This window comes from Zootoca vivipara, chromosome 11 (assembly GCF_965207765.1).
Source record: "Zootoca vivipara chromosome 11, rZooViv2.hap1.1, whole genome shotgun sequence".
Lineage (NCBI taxonomy): Eukaryota > Metazoa > Chordata > Lepidosauria > Squamata > Lacertidae > Zootoca > Zootoca vivipara.
Window position 1 is genome coordinate 56,640,208 of NC_142594.1, and position 22,605 is coordinate 56,662,812.

Below are 22,605 nucleotides of genomic sequence, written 5' to 3' on the forward strand. Positions count from 1 at the left end.
GCATTATTATTTTGGGAAGGTATGACCAATGAAAGGAAGGAGGCAGGGGTCCAGAAAAAGAGAGAGTTATGTGGGAAGGCAGATACCACCCAGGGTTTTCTGAAACTTAATGGAAATAGGAAATAAAGCAGGGTCTGAGGTTGTAAAATTCTGCACGAGGTCCTGAATTCTGCTCACACACAGTGCATCTCCAAATGGTGGGAGGGAGGCAGGGCAGGTTCAACCTGTGGTGCAGCCTCTTGAATAACAGCCAGTGGGATTCTGCTGCACAGTGTGCACTGGAATTCGGTCTTGGTTCATATTCGCTGGGTGGCTTTACCCAAGTTGTAACGTCATTGTTTAAAATGGGATCTTGCAAGTGGAAATGTTTTATCTTGGCACCAGGCACACAAGTGAAAATGCTGCTCTAGGAATCAGGAAAGAACCCCCCCCACCCCCCCACATGTCACTGTCAACTCTACATCGTAATACACTCTGTCACAATTTCTGGATTAACAAGTGCTCTTGACTCAGAATACAATTTGGGCTGACAGCCCTAAAATGGCTTTGGTTTACAAATTAGATCATATCATGCACAAACCTGTTGACTCCCCTCCTCTGCTCCCCACTTCGAAACGAGGAGGAAACAGCCTTTATTGTGCTATGAGAGGTTTTGGGCAACAGACCCACAGCAAAAAAAAAAGACTAAAAGCTGCATTTTTTTAAATTGCTGGGAGCTCTTTGGAGGGAAATTTACAAATGAGAAAGTCTGCTTGGAAAGAGACAGAGACAGAATATCAAATGCTTGAAGATGGAGTGAGAATGGCTGATGCAACAGAGGATTTTCCTTAAAGATATGGAAACCCAGGGAGAATCTCCCCCTTAGCAACAGCTCTTGCCTTATCTGCCAATCAGCAGCGGGGTCTGTGAGCTGGTGGGGAGGAGCAAGGCAGAGATGCTCAGCAGAAGAGCTGAAGATACAGATTTTAATTTTTTGGTGTTGGGGAGTGGAAGATACAACACACCTCCTGACATGGGGCTGAGCCAGAAAGATGCAGCCTGTCTTGGCAATCTGGTACGTCAGGTGATAAATGCCAGCAGGAAAATGCAGTGGCAGAGCACCTGTTTTTGCATGCAGAAGGAAACAGAACCAAACCCCCACATCTCCAGGTAAGGTTGATGTACTTCCAGGAATCTGGGAGAGCCACTGCCAGTCAGTATAGACAAATTCCGATCAGCACCACAGCAGCAGGGGGAATGTGGGAAATTCCGATCAGCACCACAGCAGCAGGGGGACTCCCTTCCCCAGTCCACCATCCTAACCTGGCTTGGGCCCCCCTCATGCTGGCTATTCTAAACTGTTAAAAGCCACAACAGCCACACCCACTAGGTAGTTGAGTGTGGTCCTAGGTAAAAGTAAAGGGACCCCTGACCATTAGGTCCAGTCACGGACGACTCTGGGGTTACGGCGCTCATCTCGCTTTACTGGCCGAGGGAGCCGGCGTACAGCTTCTGGGTCATGTGGCCAGCATGACTAAGCCGCTTCTGGCAAACCAGAGCAGCACACGGAAATGCCGTTTACCTTTCTGCTGGAGCAGTACCTATTTATCTACTTGCACTTTGACGTACCTATTTATCTACTTGCACTTTGACGTACTTTCGAACTGCTAGGTTGGCAGGAGCTGGGACCGAGCAACAGGAGCTCATCCCGTTGTGGGGATTCGAACCGCCGACCTTCTGATCAGCAAGCCCTAGGCTCTGTGGTTTAGACCACAGTGGCCCTAAAGGAGGTAAAAAGCTGAAGGATGAGGGCAGAAGAACCTAGAAGTTATTATGTGTCAGAATCTGGACAACACACATATCCTTTAAGCATTCCAATCGTGAAAAATAATTCTCCCTGCTCTCTGACAGACAGCTGCCGCACCCATTGCTAATTTTCCCATCCCAGGACAAGGTGACAAGCGGGAGAAGCTCAGGTGGGGGAGACAGCTGCTGGTTTTTGGTCCAGAATGATTACCATGCTCCAATCCCGCTTGCAGGTGTCCCACAGGCACCTGGTTAGTCACTGTGATAACAGGATGCTGGGCTCTCCTTCTTAACCTCCCCATTCAGTGCCAAACCAGGGGTGCAAGCTGTCATCATCCAGGCAGGCCCCCGCAGGAGTCAAGCAGAATTATCTGGCTGACCTATTAATGCCAACGTCCTCTCAACACGGAGGGGGGTGACCCTAAGAGGACACAAGCTCCTCCTTGCCTATTCCTTCTCTTGCATCAAATCCAAGGCCCCAATTCACTTGGCCTCCAGACCCCTTGATCAGGAAGAAAACAAGATGCAAGTGTAGGGGGGGGTTGTGTGATGAGAAAGAGAACAAGCCCTACACAGAATGGACAGAGGTTACCCAGCACAGTCATCTGGGGTTGAGGGGAGCAATAGTCCAACATCTAAAGGGCACCAGGTTCGCAAATGCTGTCATAGGAACCGAGCTGAAGAGAATGTCACAGAATTGCAGAGTTGGAAGGTAACCCAAGGGTCATCTGGCCCAAACCCCTGCTCTGTGGGTCTGCTCTGCCCATACAGAGGGCAAGAGCAGTCCATTCTCTGGCTTCTCCTTGAAGCAAATCAAAACACTGCAACTGACCTGGATTTTGAAGCCTGAGCTAGGCTGCTAGGTGGATGGTGCTTTATTGCATGATGTTTCAATTTAACTAGCTATAGGCTTCCTCTCTAACTTTAATTGCAATGCAGAGATGCTGTCCAATACTGCTGTTGGATGTAAGAAGAGCCCATGCAGGCCAAGGATTCCATCCATTAGCATCAGCCTTGCAGTTGCCCCGAGTTACACCCTTTTGCAGTCTCAACAAGGTCCGATCCTAAAGGGAATCTAATTAGGCTGTCATTTGAGGGTCCTGTGAGGGGTGGGGGAAGGAACTGCTAATGATATATCCCAACACACACACACACACACACACACACACACACACACAGAGAGAGAGAGAGAGAGAGAGAGAGAGAGAGAGAGAGAGAGAGAGCGCTACTGTTCCCAAGTGATCCAAGGGAAAGTGACAAGAGGCAAAGCAATTGAATTCTGGATGTTCAGAACCTGTTTAAGCAGCAGCCTGACCAAGGAGAAGGCTGTCTAGGAACCAAATCAGCACATTCCATTTTGAAGGAACTATCCTCAGATACTCAGTGTCCCAAACCGTTCTCCATTTTTTCTTGCATCATGAGCAAAGGACAGGGAAAAACTAAGTCCACAGTGTCCAAGAGTTGCAGAATTGAGATAAGTAATCACTCCATAAACGCATATGCAATGAAACTTTCAAAACCATATGAAGAATAGACCTGCAGGGATGTGTGTTATCCAAAAGCAAGGAGGCGTCATCAATGCACAGGAGAGATGCAGCATTTAAATGCTGATGAAAAGCTTAAACTGACACAGCCCCCAAGTACCAATGCCGCTGAGCTTTCAGGGGGCACCATATAAAAAAATAAGCATGCCCCCTTCCCCAACCAGTCTTACCGCCTCTTTCTCTCTGTCCATGATTGTTTCCAGCTCCTCAAAATGACGGAGCTTGATCTCCAGTTTCTTCATCTGTGTTTCTACCAGGAGGGCGACCAAGGACTTGATCTTCCTTTCCTCAACAGCAGCTAGATGCTGGAAGGAAAAACACAAATGAACACACCTTACCTACATGCAGGAGAAACAATAGCAAAGCCCCCCCCCCCAATTTTTCATTTTCTGACTTCTAACCTGGTAACAGTTCATTTTCCTCTCAGATTTAAGGGGTCTTATCAAAGATACGACATCAAAGTCCTTTGAAAATGTGAACTAGCTGGTGCTGAGACTGCGTGAGGCAGTATGTGAGGTTTGAAGGTTCAATGGTAGCTTATTTTTATGCTATCTACAGTATTTGCTTGGGAATCTGTTGAATCCCAAGATTTATCAGAGGGCCAAAGTAGCCTCTCATATATCCTCCTCTGCTGCTCGCATGGAATACTAACCCGTAGACTACTGAAATGGAAACTGTACTACTTTATGTAGGAGCTTGTTACAACAACCTATAACAAAGTAGTATGTTAACATTTCCACTAATGTAGTAACTTCATTTACTCCAATGTTTCTATAACACATCTTGAAAGACTGTTCGAGGTGGGCTGTAACACTGAAGTTATGATTATTGGGAACTCTGGGATGGCTGTCAAGCTGATCTGGCACTACTAGGAGTGCATTTTGATACACAGGGCTGAGTCATACCCAAGATACAGAGCATGGCTGGATAACAGGTCACAATTCCCAGATTTTCCATGCAAACCAGGAGGGTGATTGGTTCATCTACTAAGAGCCTACTGGATCAGGCCAATGGTCAATCTAGTTTAGCATCCTGCTCTCATAATGGCCGGTACCTGTAAGAAGCTGACTAGGAGGACCTAGGCACACCAACAGCCTCTCCACTTGGGACTCCAAGCAAGTGGCATGCAGAGGCCATCCTGCCTCCAAAAGAGAAAGCAGAACACGGTTGCCCCACGATTGGCAGCAACTCACTTAAAAACACCAAGGAACGAACCTTGGACATTCTGCATGCAAATCAGATCTTCTACCACTGAGCTACAGGCCCTTCCCAAATTAGCCAGACACCTTTTCTCTACCTACACCTAAAGGAAAATGAGGCTTGGCTTAGCTAAGGCAGATGAGCCACACCCACCCCGTTTGCAGAATATCCATCCTTATTTGGATTTATGTTGCTTGCCTTAATGACACCCATCAGTTTGTAATGGACACTTGCGGCAACGTATGCTATACAAGAACCTCTGTTCAGGCTGCAAGTCTCAAACACGCAGAGGTGGTACAAGTCAGGCTTTGGGAGGATCTATGCTTGAATGGGAAGGACCCCTCCACTAAGACGTATGACGGCCCCAAATTTCTTGAACATGCTATTTTGCCATTGATTTCTCCATTCGTTTCAGTTTCATTCTTTAACAAGAGACGCGTCATACTACCATTCTGTGGAGAGATCACTGTTCAAGATGGAAGTGATAGGCAAATAAGGCACAACCCTTCTTTTTAAAGAAGCAGAACCAAAGAAGAGGGCAGCGGGAATTATGGAGAGAGCCTTGCTAAAGAGGGTCTCTGTGCGCTAGCCTGGAAACCGGAAAACTGAGAACAGAGCAGGAGAAAAACATCTATTTTGCACCAAGTGCCGAAGGCCAGAAAAATGAGGAAATTCCTCCTCCGGTTCTGTACGTTCCACACAAGGGCTTCCTTCAGCCACACTTTCTAAGTTCTGTTTTCAAATGTGTTAACCTCCCAAGGAATCAGTAATGGGCTTATGAGGAAAGGAGTGCCTGGCTGAGTTCTTGAATCTTCTCACCACCAAAAGAAATAGCCCATCAAAAGCTGAAAAAGAAGCTGACAAACTTTCTGGATAGGCTCTCTCACTGTGCCTTTTAGTAAGCCCACAATGGCAGCCTTAAACCCATTCACAGGGAAACAAATTTCATTTAATGATAACATTCATACAGCTGAAGCCGAGGAGCACAGAAGGAGCATTTTAAAAAGGCATGAGAAGCAGAAACAAGCTCTTTTGGTGCCTTTGCAAACAATGGGGTCATTTTAAAAGCGTTCCCTGAACAGCACCGGAAACCAGATGCAGTGGAAATCTGTGCCCGACAAACCTTGGCTTTGGTGGCAGCCGAGGCGAGGGCAGCAGCTGCAGCCGTTGCCACGTTCCCTTCGGAGATTTCGTGCTCCACTCTCTTCTTCCCAGCGTCGCCCTCCTTGTCTTTGCACACATCAAGGTTCTCCTTGTTCTCGTCTGCTTCCTTCTCATCTAAACGAAAACACTCCCTAGTTAGTCTTGCACATCCCTTTAGCACAGCTGATGCCACCATCTCGCTCCTGATTATTTGTGCAGCGCTCAAACTTCTAGCATAAAATAAGACCATGAAGTACTTTCAGCTTCACTCTCGGGAATACACCACTTGTTGGGATCAGCTGTCATCTTGGGTGCCCTCCTTAGAACAGCCGAGAAAATAAACACCTTGTGATTCACTCTGGCTTGGCCCGCCCCAAGAAAGACGTGCAGTGCTCAGTGCACCCATTCAGAATGTCCCCTTCCATTTGAGAAAGAGAAATAAAGTCATACCTCGGGTTACAGATGCTTCGGGTTGCGCCTTTTCGGGTTGTGCACTGCGTGAACCCGGAAGTACCTGAACGGGTTACTTCCGGGTTTCAGTGCTCGCGCATGCGCATAAATGCTAAATCGCGCTTTGCACATAAGTGCCGAATCGCAACCGCGCATGCGCAGCGCTGGGGGTTGCGAACGTGCCTCCCGCATGGATCGCGTTCGCAACCTGAGCGCCCACTGTATTGGCTTTCAAGTTTAAAGTCAAGGGACTGCTGCAGTGATACAGCTTCCTAACAGCAGCCAGAACCAGCTCACTGGATATACTGGCCCACCCATGACTTGCAAAATAATCATTTGACTGTCACCTTTCTCTTGTTACCAGGCTAATGATGCTGCTTTGGGCAAAGGGCTCCACTAGCTCACCTTTCCCCTCACTGTGCAAATTAACACTAAAGGTACGAGAAATTATTAAAAACCTATCCCCCGACCCAACTATTTAAATTTCAAAAAAGCAGACTCAATTGTTCTAAAGGACATGTTTTCATGATTTAAATTATCGAGTTTCTGTCAACTGAAATGCAGAGAAGACAGCAAGATACTTAAAAAGTGGCCTCTTGACTTGGAAGCATGAAAGGAGAGTGCGAGAGCACAGCCCGCCCACCTATTCTTTCCGATTATTAGGGCTTAGCAAAAGGAAATAAGACACCCAATTCATATTAGGCAGGGCTGCTTCAGCTTAGCATTTGTTACCCAAAGTGTACAACCAAGATGAAAAGAATTCCTGGCTGAAGCATGAAAGGATTTCAAATCAAGATTTAGCGCCTGAGCCAGGCTTGTGAGATAAAGCCTAAATATTGACTACTGCATTCTATCCAAAGCAGACATGTTATGGTGGGGTAGGGGTTGCCGATGTTTATTCGCCCATGGACACATGCGCAAACTGGAGAAAATGTGGTGATCTCCATGTGAGCACAGGCCACAGCCGTAATCACTTGTGCACTGCAACTATACTCACTTCTCTCCCCTGGCAGCTACTAGGCTGGGGGAAAATGTTTTTGCTTTTCTTCTAAACTAATTGGGGTATTTTCCTGGGGAGGGCAGCTGAGGCAGCTAGAGATAACCTTCCCTTCCCAGCTCAAAACTCCAGAATGGTACCCCCCTGTCAAATATACACACAAAATGATTAGTCTTGAAAAAAGGCTTCCATTAAAGCCAAGAGATTTCTTCCCAAGCTAGTAATTTTGGAGGCAGTGGTCACGGGGGGACGGGGGCGCTAACTGTCACCTCCCCAGCTGTATCACCTCTGCAATAATTAGACTTGAAGCAGCTTTCTACTGGTTGCAAAAGGGGTATGTGTGCACGCTGAGGACGGAAGGGGCAATCCTTTCCCATCCAGCTGCAATTCCCCCCCTCTTCTGCCCTAGAAATCACCCCTGAATTGGAAAGAGCTTCCAAACTGCAAAAGGAATTATTTTCCAAGTCTAACTTAAGTTCAGAAATAGGCTGTTTTCAGGATTCGTTTGTTACAGCCCAGGAGGGGAGAGTTAAGCCTCCACTTTTTACTGGCTATAACAGAAAGCCTTTTCAAGCCTAATTTCATTGGCAGTGGGTAGGGAGCAAAGGGAAAGCCCTTGTGGGTGCCATGTTGGCAACTCATGCTATGGGGAAGTCCGCCTTCGTTACAGCTTAATTTATGAGACATGCCTCGAACTACAGGCAAAGACTTTAAGGCCTGTGCGCAGCTGGGAGAGGGAAGCTGCAGCTTCCTACCTGGCTTAGAGTCCTGGGAGACGTCGCCATCCTGCTCCTTTTCTGCATTTTTCTCCTCGTCTCCTTCCTGTGCCTTGTTTCCATCTCCAAGTTCATGGTCCCCTTTGTTTTCAATCTACAGCGTATGAAAAGTGGGGGAGGTGTACTGTAATTAAACAGCTCGGGGAAACGAAATGTTAAGGTTTCCGGGGTGGGGGGCGGGTGGTTGGTTGGAATATTCATCTTGACAACTGTAGTTACTGAGCAGGAAACAAATAACTGCAGAAGTACAGACACAGCAGCCCACGAAAATAAATGACAGCTTTCCTGAAGAACACTGGTGCATTAGGAACAACAAGTGTTCACTTAAAAAAATAGAAATAGCAAGGGATGTCATACACAAAAAAAAGTAGGAGAAGGCAATTGGTTCCTTATTTAGATATACTCTTGACCGATTCCAAAGCTCCAAACTAGAAAAGCCAGCTTAAGAGTCTTCAGTGAATACTCTTGGCTTCAGTTTCTCTCAGCGTTATCCACTGGCCAAAGCAGTACCAAATATAATGCACTGAAATGCAATGATGGCATCCCACTTCAACCACATCCATACATACTGAATTATCAAACTCTTAAAGGCTCCTGTATTTTAGACTGGTACTTGTTCTTTTAACTGTTTCTCTCTGTAACCACTGCATATGAGAAAACAACCTAAACAATGTAGGGCCACTAAAGGAGCAATGGGCTTCTGTTGGCAACTGTTGCTGTTTTAGTACCCCAACTGTTCAAAAAGTTTTAAATTGTTTTAAACAGTTTTTTTACTTGTGGGTTTTTCTGAGGGGGGGGCACAGGATGTCCCTTGGAAGAGAGAAGCTCAACATGAGAATGGGCCTTTTCTGCAGTAGCTTCCCATTTGTGCAATGCTCTCCCCCCAAGGAGGCTTGCCTGGCACCTTTCATGAGACACCTTTTCGTGCCAGGAGAAAACGTTCCTCTTCAGCAAGACCGTTGGTTAATTAACATCCTATATCCTTTTAAATGTGTTTGTGGGAGGGGAGGGGTTATTGGTTTTTTTTGTTCTTGGTTTTATTTTAAATGTATTTTGTGATTTCAATCTTGTGCTTTTATGCTGTGGGCCAATGTGAGATTTTTGGATGAAGGGGGGGTATACAAGTTTAATTAGTAACAGTAATAATAGTAATAATGATGATGTACTGGACCTAAAACTGACCCCAAATATTCACTTCTAACAACAAAAAAGCATAGTGGGTGAAACAACATCCAATGAAAAAAATCCCATACTGGAAGTCCAAACTGGCGGATTTCATTGACTGCGTTTGCATGGTTTAACTCAGCCTTCGCCAACCTGGTGCTTCCCAGACATTTTGTACTATAATTTCCATCAGCCCCAACTAGAGTGCAGGCTGACTGGGGCTGATGGGAGTTGTAGTCCAAAACAGCTGCACGGCAGGCACCAGGTTGACGAAGGCTGATTTAGCTCAATATGCATAGGCACCTGTCTGCTCTGTGGCAGATGTAAACAAAAGAATCCTGTGTTTACATAGGTATTCCTCTGATCTTCCTACTCAAGTCTCCTGCTTTAAGTTAGCAACATGTTTTAAACATTGTTTTATTACATGTTTATATTTTAATGCTTGTACAATTGGTTTTTATACCTGAAAACTGCTCAGTTTTTTATATAAAAAATGAACTGATGTATAAACTTTATGAAACAAATAAAAATAGAAGCCGATTCTTGCACTAAGCAGTACATGAATTAATACAGAATTTTAATTTAGGTAGAAAACAAGATGTTTCCTTAAAAAGCTATTTCTGAGCTTGTGAAGATGGGACTTTATTTTCATTCAAAGGCTTCTGTAATAATAATAATAATAATAATAATAATAATAATAATAATAATAATAATAATTCTTCATACTGATGAAATGCTCGAAGCACTGCATGATTTTAAAAAATTTCATTTGAAGCAGCCAGACCTTAACTTTTTCTGCCTGTGGTCCATTGGTCTCTGTCTCCATTTTCTCTTCTTCAGTTCCATCTGTAAGGCAGAATAATTAACACTTAATACAAAGCTGACTGTGTGGCAACAGGAACAGTTATTGATAACCCATCAGAGGACTAATGGAAGTCTCGTTTTGTTTTTCGGAGCCCTTTCACAAAGCATCACCACATTGAACAAGGCGATCGCAGCTCAATCCCTGCTGGCCATGGGTAATCAAACCTTCAAATCAGATCAGCATTACGAGTCATCCTGTCCCAGGAGAGCAGATTGATTGGACCACTGAAATTTTTAAAAACCCTCCATTTGAGAGTGACGACCGTCAAATCTAGAGGGGCTTCCCGTACTTCTGAGCAGATCTGCATAAGAGTGGGAAATCTAATCTAAGGCAGACACAATGAAAACAGAAGCAGCAAAGCCTTTATTCCAAGTTACCTGATCCAGAACACTTTCGTCTCTGGCTCCGCCCCCAAACAGGAAAAGGATTGCCCATCCCTACTCTAGAGAGATGCTGTGACACAGATCGTGCTCTCAGAAGCCAGCCACTCGCAGGTACGTGGCTCTCTGAAAATTAACTCTTCTCCACAAGCTCCTCTCGTAAGCTCAATGGCAAGCATGGGTGGTGACATTTTTGGCCTATTGCTCCAATTATCATTTAGGCACGGAAATAACATGTGGAACATGGCGATACGATCTTGCAGCAGTTCCTAAAACATGTGTTCCTAAACATCCGATTCCTGGAAGCCTGGGGTAAGCTACAGGGACCGGTAATTATTCTTACGAGGCATCAGGTTCCGGCTTCTGTTGGGAGACTTGGATACAGAAACCCAACTCTGGCAATGAGAATAGATTAAGCAAATTAAGTGCGTTTATGCACATTTTCTTAATTGCCATAATTTATGGGCCCAGGATTGAATGTCTTGGCGCAGGGTAAACAGTCCTAAGTAATTGCCACTCAACACCTCCACACAGCCTGTAAAACAAGTTAATTAGATATATAAAACTCTCACAGCGATCAATTAGAAGAGCATCTCAAGGCAAAGACTTGTTAGTGGGTATTTTAGAAAAGCTTCCCTTTGCTCGTCCCACTGCGTTTATAAGGAGGTTTCATATTGTGCTTGTAACAGAATATGAAGCGCCTGTGAAAACTCCCCCCCCCCGCCCCCGGGGTCCCCAGCAATTTCACTGGGGCCTCTATGCCTTTTCAAACTCTTAAAAAATCTCCCTTTATATCCTTATTTCCACAGTTGCTCCAGCCAGCTGGCACTCCTTAGCAAAAGTCTGCAGCTTGCTTCCCCTCTTCCCCAGGTGGCAACTGCTCACTCACTCAGTGGCTACTAAATCCTCTTGCACAAAACCACATGCCAAGACAGGACAACCCACACTGGACCACGACGACACTCTGATCAAATACATCTCCTGTTTGCTGAGGCAATTCACTCTCAACTTTTGAGTACTGTGCTTTTCTGCAAAGCCCTTCTCGAGGCTCTCTCCGTGCTGACTGACTCTCCACTAAACTCTCATCCGTCTCAAGCACTTCCTGCCTTCTGGATAAAGATTGGGCAATTCTGCTTTAGCCCTGAAGGTTAAAAACAGAAGTACCTTGTCATCATTAGCCAATCCCCTACGGATCTACCCATCGCCGGCCTTCCTCAGCTGCAGAAGCACACGCAGGGAAGAGACTGCTGGGACAAGCTATTCCACCTGCTTTGCCCCATCCCCTACCTGAGGGAAGGTGGGGTGTGTGGGGTTTTTTTTGGCTATTTGGATGTTCTCTATTTTATTGTTAGTCATTGTTTCAGTGTTTAATAACATGAGGTCTTTGTCTGCCCTATTCACATTAGTGCGACTGCTTTGCTTAAACTGTGTTCTGTTTGCATTATATTGAAATGTGGTTTTCATTTATTCATTTATTCTGCATGTTGTGAGCCACTTTGAGAATGCACCTACCATGGGAAAGTGGCATGCAAATGAAAACATGATGAGGACATACACAAAGGAAGAGGAGCTTTGCAGGGGGTTGGACTAGATGACCCTTGGGCCCCTTCCGACTCTAATATTCTATGATTCAACCCTTTACAGCAGGAGAGATGCCTGCTGCAAAAGGACCACCCCAAGGCCACCGCCTAGGGTTGATCGGCAGTGCAGCTGGGTCCAAATATTCTATTTAGCCCAACAGGGTTGCTGTGCAAATAAAAAACCGCAAACCCCACATATGCTGCCTTGAACAACTTGGCAGGATGTGTGCACAGTAGAGGCCCTCAAGTGAGGTTTTCAGCAATGGAAATCAACCGATCTGAGCAGATGTAGAGCTGCATCCACGGCAGCTCAAGCCTGCCATGCTCCATGGAAACAAATTTGCAGGCTATTCGTTTCCCTTCCTAATAGAAAGCTGGAAGCTCATTGAAAGCCTCAGATATTGAACAGCCACTGGGAGGCTCTGCATCCAGGGGAAGAAATGGATTAGCGTCTGGTCTTCCAGGACAGAACAAGCTAAGCTGCAAGGAAAGGAAGAAAATAAAAAGATTTTGTGGCTCTGCATGGGCACACTGACTAAATAGAACAGAGGGAGTGAGGAAGAGAGAAAACCAATACTTCCCATTTGTAAGGGATCTGGAAAAGGCTCATTTAAAAAAAATCCATTTCAAAAAATGGTTGGAAAGGCCAATGTGTACAGCCATGCTGAGCATAAGAATATATGAACAGTCTACTAGATTAGGCCCATCTAGTCCAGCATCCTGTTCTCATAAGAGCCAACCAGGGAGCAGAACCTGAGCACGAGAACCCTCTCTCATTCTGCGGTTACCAGCAACTGGTAGTCAAAAGCATTGCTGCCTCCAAATGTGGAGGTAGAACATAGCCATCCTAGCTAGTAGCCACTGATAGCCCTCTCCTCCTCCATGAATTTGTCTAATCCTTTTTCAAAGCCATCCCAGTTGATAGCCATGACTGCCTCCTGGGAGAGCGAGTTCTCGAACTTAATCCGTTCCGGGAGTCCGTTCGACTCCCGAAACTGTTCGAAAACCAAGACACGGCTTCCAATTGGCTGCAGGAGCTTCCTGCACTCAAGCGGAAGCCGCGTCGGATGTTCGGCTTCCGAAAAACATTCGCAAACTGGAACACTGTGTCTACACAATAAGGAGTCAGTTCTGGCGGCAGCCTTCTGGGGCAACTGGGTGGCGGCAGCGGCAGCGGCAGCAGCAAAGCGCAACCCTGAGATGCTGCATTTGAAGCCTCCAGTAAGTCCTAAGAACCAATGAATGATGCAAGTGAGGATTTCTCCACTCTTTCAACACGAAGACATGGGAATGACAAAATATTTCGCTTAACCTTAGGGTTTCTTCATACCTTATGCAGTGGCATTTTCTCAGCTACCTGCACAATTGCACATTTGCCGTGGTGTGCATTACATACTCACTTGTTACATGTAAATGTGTGATGTCACCTGCGGTCTACGCTGCCCGTCATGGCTCTGCTAAATGGTCCATGGATGGGCGCTGGGACTACCAGCTAACACTGCCAGCACAGTTGCTCATGCTGTAGTTTTACTGCTCAGCTACAGTAATTACTACTGAGGGATCGCCCTCCCCCAAGGAAGCGTTTCTAGCACTCTAGAGCAATAATGTTTTTAATCCAACCCTTCTGGTTTTAGCTGCCCAAATATATAAATAGTATTTTCGGCAGGCATATAACATGCAACTTTGCTGTTGCACATTTGTAAACCCCACCCCCACCCCACAAAAAAAAGTGCAGGCTCGGCGGAGGCTTCTTCGCCTTGCACCCTCTGGTGAAAAGCTGTTTCAGAGCAGAGGCGCTGCAGACCGTTGAGTGACCCAATTCAATTTTGCCAAGCCACTCCCCCCACAGAGAGCCATCTGCTCCTGCCCTAATTTATTCCATTAGTCACAGATCAATACAAATCACATTAACAGGCTAACATTAACTGCAAAAATCCAGTTCATTTTTCTCATTCAGAAATAATCTGCATCTCACGTTTTATTCTCTGGGCCCAGGAAAGGCTTCAAATTCTATTATCTGACGCAAGTGAGCGAAAGGGAAAACACGTGGCTTTTACTTATGTTTCTGCTGTCCTTGCTGTAATTTTGCATGCTGTACACCCATTTACTGTATTTTTAATGGAAGCGGGGTCTCTAAATATTTCAAAAAAATAAATATTCAGCACTCAATACAAAAGAGCTCTATGCATGTGCTTGTTCTTCCACCTGATGTTAATCATGTGGAGAAGGGGGGGGGATGAGGACACTCGCCCTGCCACATTCATAGTTGCCCTTGATGAGTTGGAGGATGGCCGTCTGTAAGACATAACCAATTATACAACCTTCCATGGACATCTGAAGGCAGCCTTGTATCAGGAAGCTTTTAATGTCTGCTGTATTGTGTGCTCTTTTATATTTTGTTGGAAGCTGGCCAGAGTGGCTGGGGCAACCCAGTCATATGGACTGGGTACAAGCAATAAATTATCATCACCATCACCATCACCATCACCATCTCTTCCACTTAAAAGCACAGAACTCAGCAGAGCCAGAACAAAACCTCGCCCTGGTCTGCTTCTCTGCGAGGAAGTTGCAGATCTATTGGAGCAGAGTATTTGCAAGGCAGCCATGAAGCTAATCACAACCTCAGGTGTTTACCTGAAACCTATAAGGCACATAGAAAGGACACAGAAGGGGGGAAAGCACAAAGACAGTTACTGAGAAGTTCACAAGGGTGTGGAGCCTTGAGATTCGAGTCCAAGTGTCAATGCTTGGCATTACTGCAGCTTGACTGAAATTCCCTGTTCTCAGAGACTGGGGCAGCGTGTTGTACTGTTGCTGTTATCATCTGTAGTTGTGGGAAGGAAGATTACTGTAAACTGTGTGGGTGCTGAAGGTTGATGGGTATAGGAGGAAGAGAAGAGCAGGAGTCTAGGAAAATTAGTTTCAATAGACAAAATTGTTGAGACACTACAGTTCAGCAGGGCACAAAGTATCCAAACATCCGTCAGCTGAACTGCGTGCTTCTCTGTACCTTGACTGGCATTGCCTGCCGAAACGTTAAAGTAGGTAACGTAACCTACAAACATAACAGTGTGCTGCAGACTAACACTGTGGCATTTGGGTCTTAGCAGGAGTCTGAATCAAAGGATGTATTCACCATGGTGCTCAGTAATTATATTTTGACAAAGCTGTAAAATTCTGCTTTATTGTGTATGCAGAAAATGGAAAGAACTATGCCCTAATTACTCTCAAATCTCACACCAGAAGCAATATCTCTCACTCAAGGACTGCTTTCCATTGTGTTGTGCAATGAGCTTAAATGTAGGAATTATCAAGACGACCCCTAATTTACTGTTTCCTGAACTTGCGCCTGCCACATACCGATCTATGCTGGTGTGCATTTCGATCATTATTCTAAATGGGGAGAATAATGTTCAGTCTCCAAGCATAAAACCAAATGTCTCATATTGTAAATGACTTTCTGGGAAATAAATAAGGCAGTCCAAAGCTTCTGGCACCTTTGACACCCCACAGATTCTCAAAAATTGTATCAGACATAATTCCAACTTCCCCGTCAAGATCAAACATTTCTTTTTTCTTTTTCTTTTTAGTTCATGAACGATGCAGGCAATAATCATTACAGAGTACAAGCTGTCTCAGACTCACAATTACATATTGGTCTTCTTCATCGCTCAATGACCAAAAATATGGTGGCTTATGTTAACAACCCAATCTCTTATTCTGCCTGCTCCCCCTGCCCCAAAATAAAGCAAGTCGTGTTCTACTATACCTTTTCCCTTAGTTATGATCACCTTTGGTCGACATAAACACAAATCAGAGACAAGCATGATGGAGAGGAGCGCCAGAAGGCAACCCCTAGGGACATACCAAGTTTCTCTGGCTCATCTGGAGCCGTTCCAGCAATGCAGCTGCTCTCTAGTCCGTAAGTGGGATCCACTTTTCCAGAGACTCTGGCTGCCTCCTGCACCTTCTTGACATGGGCCTCAACCAGTTCCAGTGGGACTTCCTCTCGGACCCTGGAAAATTCCTCTGTAAAAAAAGTAAAAACAACAAAGCTTTGAAGTTTGTTTTTAGGTGTGAGGGTTTTCAAAGCCATGTGCCCATAGAAGAGGTAACTCTTTAAGATGACCCTGCTGCTGGATTATCTGATTGCACATTTTACACTATTGTAGCTACTCCTGTTTATTGGACTTTTAGCAAGGGAGCTGTGAGTCACAAAGCCAAGAGCGGAGTGAGAGAAGGGGACAATGGGAGTTGACAGCAGGAGAGGCCAATGAATGGCAGAACAAAGGGAGATGTGGCAAGAGACTCGGGCAAGGCAGACAAGAGGACCCCAAAATTAATGGCCAAAAAGCTCAAAACACAAAGCAGCGACAGCCTTGAGAGAGGAGCCATGAAAAAGAGACATAAAAAGGAAGGTAATTTTAGCTCCAGCACTTTGAATTGACTGATCAGGAAAGATGAAATGCAGAGAAGCCTTTTGGGGAAGTTGCCTGCAGAATGGAAAAGGCAATTTCCAAGTTGTTTTAAAAATGCACTACTCACACACACTAAACTCTAACGCACATATTGCCATTGTGCAGCAATTAATAATACAAGGGCTCTTTTATTCCGAAATCTTGAGAGCATCTTGGACAGCATCTTGGGAAGAGCTACATGAAGATGAAATCAAGAATTGGAGCAGACAGCAGAACCTGAAGCATTCGTAATAGGTTAGCAAGGCCCTTTTGAAGTTATATGTTGAGCTACACAAATGACAAATCAATGCTCGGCCTTTAGGTACTACTTGGCTTAGGCGGTGCTTTACTAACATTAACCAATTCAAGGTAAGTGACAGCAGGCAGCAGACTGCAGAAAAGAGGAAAGCAGGCTTCAATTTGCTTCTCTGTGTGCAGGATGTCCCCCCCCCCCCAAAACCCACCCTTCTAAATACCATCATCTTTCCAGGCACTGCTTAAGCAGTTTTGGTGAATTTACGACAGATCAACCAAGGAGACAGTGGGGGATTTTCTTTAAGGCTAAGTCAGCACCAAGCATGAAATTAAGACCTTCTCAGACAAGATTGAACTGGAAAGGGGGTGGGGGGAGAAGGTGACTCCATACCTAAAGCTGCTTTAGCTGCAGCAGACGCCACCCGGGGATCCACGACAGATGCCAGAAAAGCCACAGTGCTCATCACTGGGTTTCCAGACTGGCTGAAAGGCACAGGCTGGTAAGCCAAAGGGCCCAGCGAGGCATCGGAGTTCTCCAAGTAAGGATCTTCAATGGGAAGCCTCAGGAAATGGAGGATGCACTCGTCCTGAGTGCGGCTTCCGACATGCTCAGAAACTTTATTCCAGTCATCTTTGTACATCTCCAATGCCTTAAAAACAAAGGGGGAAATCAACTTTTAAAGAGACACAATGCAAAAGTAGTTGGTTCACAAATTTGGTAACTGAAACATGTACCATGAAAAGAGCAGGAACTGAACATTTGTTATAGATTTTTGTGAACGTCTTTCAATGAAGGTAAATAATAGCAAATGTGTTTAAAAAGAACAAATCTGAAGAGCTGAGAAATTCTAAGATTGTTTATTTCAGAAAAGGTGAGTTACAAGACCTGCAAAGCAAGTGTCAAAAGTGATTACACTGGACCAAAACAACATACATTCTGCAACTTGTTTGAAAGCAGGATCCTTCTATTGTATGAGATAAATGGGAGCCTTCTTTCAGTATAGCAAGCAGTCAGAGAAAGGCCAGATCATTGGAGACAAGAGTTTATGGTGTAAGCTTGCCCCTAGGTTACCATCCTCCAGTCTTTGGTACCATTGCACCATTACTGAACTCTCCTAGTGGCAAAAAATGTCCAAGCAACAGCCACTCTTGGGGATCTTTTACCACCCCTTCCTTCTACAACATTGACTCTGAAACATCAAGAGAAGGTAGATTTAGATCCTCTGACCTCCGAAAGATGCCTAAAACTTTTGCTGCGTTATTGGTATGGTATCTTCCATTCAACTTCCCCACCCATATATCTCCTTTAACACAGAAACAAAATTCAGCAAAGTAAGGCCTACACTCACCTAGCATTTCAGCTTTGGATCTGAGAGTTGCTACTTCAAAACACACTGGCAACCAGCATGTGGCTTTACCTTCTCTAGAATAAGGCCAAGTGGTGTCCATCATCATGGCTGTTGCTAACCTGACTCCAAACTCTCTCCTCCTTCCCTCGCCACCTCCAGTCCCACAACCTGCCCCTTGACCTTGCCTCACTGGTCTTTCCACCAATTTCTCTACTGTAATCTTTCCTATCACCTTTCAAATGCATTGCAAGTCTCATCTGCCATCTCTCTTCCTTTGAGCAACTCAGGCCTCTTCAGCCTTTTCTGCCTTCCACATCTTTACCGATCTCCAACCTGGTTTACAATTACTTCTAATCTACTAGTCCATGCTACAGCATCATCTCTTGCCAAGATTATTATTAACATATTCTTTGTGGGTGCGCGCGGGGCTGCCGGCTGCCGCCGCCATGCCGATGAAGGGCCGGTTCCCGATCCGCAGGACACTGCAGTACCTGAACCAAGGCGACATCATCTTCAAGGACGCCGTGAAGGTGATGACGGTGAACTACAACACGAGGGGGCCTTTAAGCGAAGGAGCCAGAAAATTTGTGTTCTTCAACATACCTCAGATTCAGTACAAAAACCCTTGGCTTCAGATTGTGATGTTTAAGAACATGACACCATCGCCATTCTTAAAATTCTATTTAGATACTGGAGAGCAAGTCCTGGTTGATGTGGAAGAGAAGACTAACAAAGAGATTGCAGAACATGTTAAGAAAGTTCTTGGTAAAAGCAAGGAAACACTGCAGGGAGAAGCACAAGAGAAAATGAAGCTACGGCATCCCGCAACGTTTGGCCCCAAAAAGTACCACTTGCGGGAATGTATGTGTGAAATTGAAGGCCAAATTCCCTGCCCTGGTAAAGTGCCATTACCAAAGGAGATGACTGGGAAATATAAAACTGCCATGAAAGAGAGTGCTGCTTCCTAAGCCAACTTTCTACAGCAGGGAGTAAAGCATTTAGACTGACAAGCAAGTGGGCATCTTAACACTGATGATGACACATTGGTCTTTTTACAAACCATCATTTAAGTAACAGAAAAATATCTGGACTTACTTAAAACAAGTAAGGATGAATCTTTTAAATAAATTCTGGAATTGTTCTTGTGATGGACTGGATTGTGAATATATATGTTTGCCATTTGTTTTAAAATCAAAGGAGAACACATCTTGGTCGAACCCTGGTTTAATGAATCGTGTGCTTTTTTGTCTAACATACAACCATCCAAATACAGAATCCTGTCTATTAAAAAAAAAAAAACATATTCTTTGTGTCCTTCCTTCCTGTAGTCCGTTCTCTTGGGTTGATTCATATTGGCACATCTAAATTGTCCCCACCCCACCCTGATATGACTCCACTCTGATGTAAAACATCACCTGAAGGCGTAAGCTTTCAGATTGTTCTCTTTATTTGCTGGCTTCTAAGCTTTGTGTGACTGAATCAGCTCTTCCAGCTTGTGTTTTCTCCACATTTTGGAACTATGGCATCTAGAATAAGTTGTAGATTTTAATGTAAGTATCTGGAGGAAGGCAGAATTGGCAGATGGAGATATCCTGTTTCTACTTCCCATCTGAAATGCAGAAGATCTGTTTCTAGAGCATGTTGAAAAGGGAAAGTGAACTGACTGTCCTTAAGGTGAGGGAGGGTACCAAGGAGAATAGTGTAGTGCAAACACTTTGACTTTTATGGAAATATTGCACAAAATGATTACAAATTTTTAAAAAGAAAAGGCAGCATACCTGTCAAATGTACTGGAGTGTACAAAAAAAAGGGACTTCAACAGGTTCTCTTTCTCTGGAGAGAAACATGACCTCCAAGTCTTCTCTCCCATATGAAGAATAACAACCCAAAAATTTATATGAATGGAGGTGCTGACAATTTGATTACCTGAGCTTTCCTACATCAGCCATCATGTCAACTGTTCTACAAAATCCAATGTCACCTTGCTCATTCCACATGGAAACAGCCAGACTTGTACTGCTAGCACAAGACGCAATTCAAGTTCCAGGGACTAGAAGTCCATAATAAAGACACCTGGGTTTCACAACTGGAACATTATCAGGCATACATATAATCTGTGTGCTGTATGTCACTGGCATGAGTTCCCCTGAGATTTGCTGCATTTGGAATTTGATGTTCTCTTCTGGAAAGGCCAGGGCAGGGAATGCTTTTTACAACATGTGGTAACAAAATGTACACTTAGTAGGCAGCTGCGGCCAATCCCAATTTCTTCACTAATACACCCGCAGGATACAAACATTAGAGAACATGTTTGTTGCCATTATGTTTTACACCTACACTACACAATGTGTGAAGCAGCTCTAAGAAGGAAGAAATGTGTGAATGGAGCTAAAAAAAAACAACTGATGCTGTAAATGCAAAGAGTCAGGGACTAGAAGAAGCAGCTGGGAAAGAACTGGCTTCTGTGCCAAATGACATTTTCTATTTTCTACGTTTTTTTAACAACTACAGATACAACATGTTCTCAGGTTTAGTCAGTAACCAGGAGAGCCTGAAAGGCACAGGATGCTGCAGAGGTCACAAACTGAGTAAGGGGCTTCCAAGAATCTGCTCCACCTGGATTCCACTCTGTGCTGCACTAATTCTAACTGGGCACATAAATGTTTTCCCCCATGGCAACCTTGATTTCTGTTTGTTTCAGCTGTCTTACTGCTTAGAAGAAAGCCAATAACATTTCCTTTTTGTGTTCTGTGGAATTTAACATATATGTAACACAACTTCATTTATCTGTCTACTGAGAACTGACAGTGATTAACGTGCAGGGAGGGGGGAAACTGACTCCGCGCCAAAGAGATACAGGGCCGGCAGGCAAGAGACAACTTGGATATTTGTTTTTTTGAAGCTTGTGACATATGCACTTCCTCAAAGGCACTCTTAAGAATTTATAAAGGACGTGCTTCATCTATTGGAGGTTGAAACACAAACTGATATCCACTTTGCTGCTTTATCTGGATGTTAAAAAGTGTTAGAGAAAGGGAAAAAAGCAATTGTGTCTAGAGAGCTAAATTATAGCACAGACTCTGGGCTCTCTCCCTGTCAAAAATGAATTAGCAAGATGGTCCTCCAATGAATTAGCAGCTCAGAAGCTTTCTTGTCATCTTGCATAGCAACAGTTCAGTTTTACCCAAGCGCTACTCATATCATTGTCACCTCCTTTCAAACATGGAAGTATAAGATCAACTGACACCTCTGGGCTGCAAATAAACCAGATTACTGTATCTTTCTGGAAATCGCTGTTCTGGGCTATTCGCACTATTAACGGCAATGAAAGTGTAAGATATGCTGCCGCTGCAAATAACCTTATCAACACGACTGCTTTACACAATCAGACACTGTAAGGTGCATTAAATGACATTATTCTACACACTACATCCCGGTGTTGATAAGCAATGCAGTATCAACCTCATCATCCTGAGATAACACAGATGTTTTCATGTAAAATGGACTTCTGTTTGGAAGCAGAATTCTGTTGTGCTTCCCCTTGCAATGACAGTGTTCCCACTATGTATACAAGAAATCAGGGAGAGACAATGGGTGCACCATTTATAAGACAGAACCCGCCTCCCCCTTTTGCTAGTAGCCTAACATCCACACTGCTATTAAGGGGGAAGCTTTACTGAAGGCCTTGCTACCTTACCATGAGGGAACAGGTGGCATGTGGAGACAGCAGACTGGCCAGACTGGTGACTGTTCAGTTGCTCAGGTGGTTGTGTGTTCCCTCCCTACCCCACTCAGGTTCACGTTATGCCACTAAACTCCTCTTCAGGAAAGGGTGGGGTGGTTTCCTAAGCAAGAGGGGAAAGTCCACCCTGGCTGCTTTCCTGAAACCAAAGGAGATTTACTTGGCCTGCCAGAGCTATTGCAATCCCAACATGGGCTAGGCAAAGAAAGACCAGACCTGCACGCTCTTGCTGATTAGACAACTTGATTTACTCAAGTAAGCACAAGGCAGGCTTTGCCGCCAAGCAGGAAGCCGCTTAGGCTGTCAGAAACCAGCAGCTATCGTTTCCCTCTCGTCTGGCAAGAGGGCTTCTGGCTTGCTCAGACACCAAAGTCAGCCAGCACTTCCACATTTATATTAAGCCACGGCATATGCGAGCACAGATCTTGAAAGCCTCCGTGTTGGAGCAACACAGGGGGAAATTAGGCCTGCTCAGAGAAACAGCACAGCTGGTGTTTACTCCAAACTCAGTGCTGAACAATGAAAAATCTGCAAGGGTCATAATACTGCACACACGGCCCAGAAGAACTTGCACCCCACAAGAAGGGATTTTTCTAAGAGTTTCATCAAAGAGTACCAGCACCAAAGTCTGAAGCAGGTACTGAACAGGACAGTGATGTCAGGCAGGATGCATGTGTGAGCTCTTGCCAGGGGGGGCTTGCTGCTAACATGCAAGACGAGCCCCCACCCTGCGACAGCCAATGAATACACCTTGCAAGAGCTTCCAGCTCAGCCCTGCCCCTTCAGTCTGAGCAACACCCAGCTCACCATGGCTCACTGCCAAGTATTCCCTGCCTCACTTTTTACCCATGCCTCATCCTGTACCTTTTTACTTAATGCCAGTTGACCTAGCAGTAACCCAGTCTGATGTTTCTCCAC

At 44.9% G+C, this 22,605-nt stretch overlaps 2 protein-coding genes across 2 annotated transcripts in view; one reads left to right on the forward strand and one right to left on the reverse strand.

Annotated features, from left to right (window-relative positions):
• Positions 1-22,605, reverse strand: part of SMARCC1 (SWI/SNF related BAF chromatin remodeling complex subunit C1) — a 97,869-nt gene that overhangs the window by 23,524 nt on the left and 51,740 nt on the right. The window contains exons 20-25 of the mRNA XM_035130395.3: positions 16,988-17,246; positions 15,752-15,913; positions 9,844-9,905; positions 7,875-7,989; positions 5,653-5,807; positions 3,500-3,634 (exon numbers count right to left, since the gene is read on the reverse strand). Coding sequence (XP_034986286.3) covers positions 3,500-3,634; positions 5,653-5,807; positions 7,875-7,989; positions 9,844-9,905; positions 15,752-15,913; positions 16,988-17,246 — 888 coding nt within the window. The remainder of the gene's footprint in view (positions 1-3,499; positions 3,635-5,652; positions 5,808-7,874; positions 7,990-9,843; positions 9,906-15,751; positions 15,914-16,987; positions 17,247-22,605) is intronic.
• On the forward strand, positions 17,378-19,093 carry LOC118092386 (small ribosomal subunit protein mS25). Its single transcript, XM_035130398.3, has one exon. It carries the CDS (start codon positions 18,311-18,313, stop codon positions 18,911-18,913), a length of 603 nt encoding a protein of 200 aa, XP_034986289.2. The 5' UTR covers positions 17,378-18,310; the 3' UTR covers positions 18,914-19,093.

Excerpts from the sequence above, each read along its gene's own strand:
- LOC118092386 (XM_035130398.3), top strand. The coding sequence starts at position 18,311 with ATGCTACAGCATCATCTCTTGCCAAGATTATTATTAACATATTCTTTG.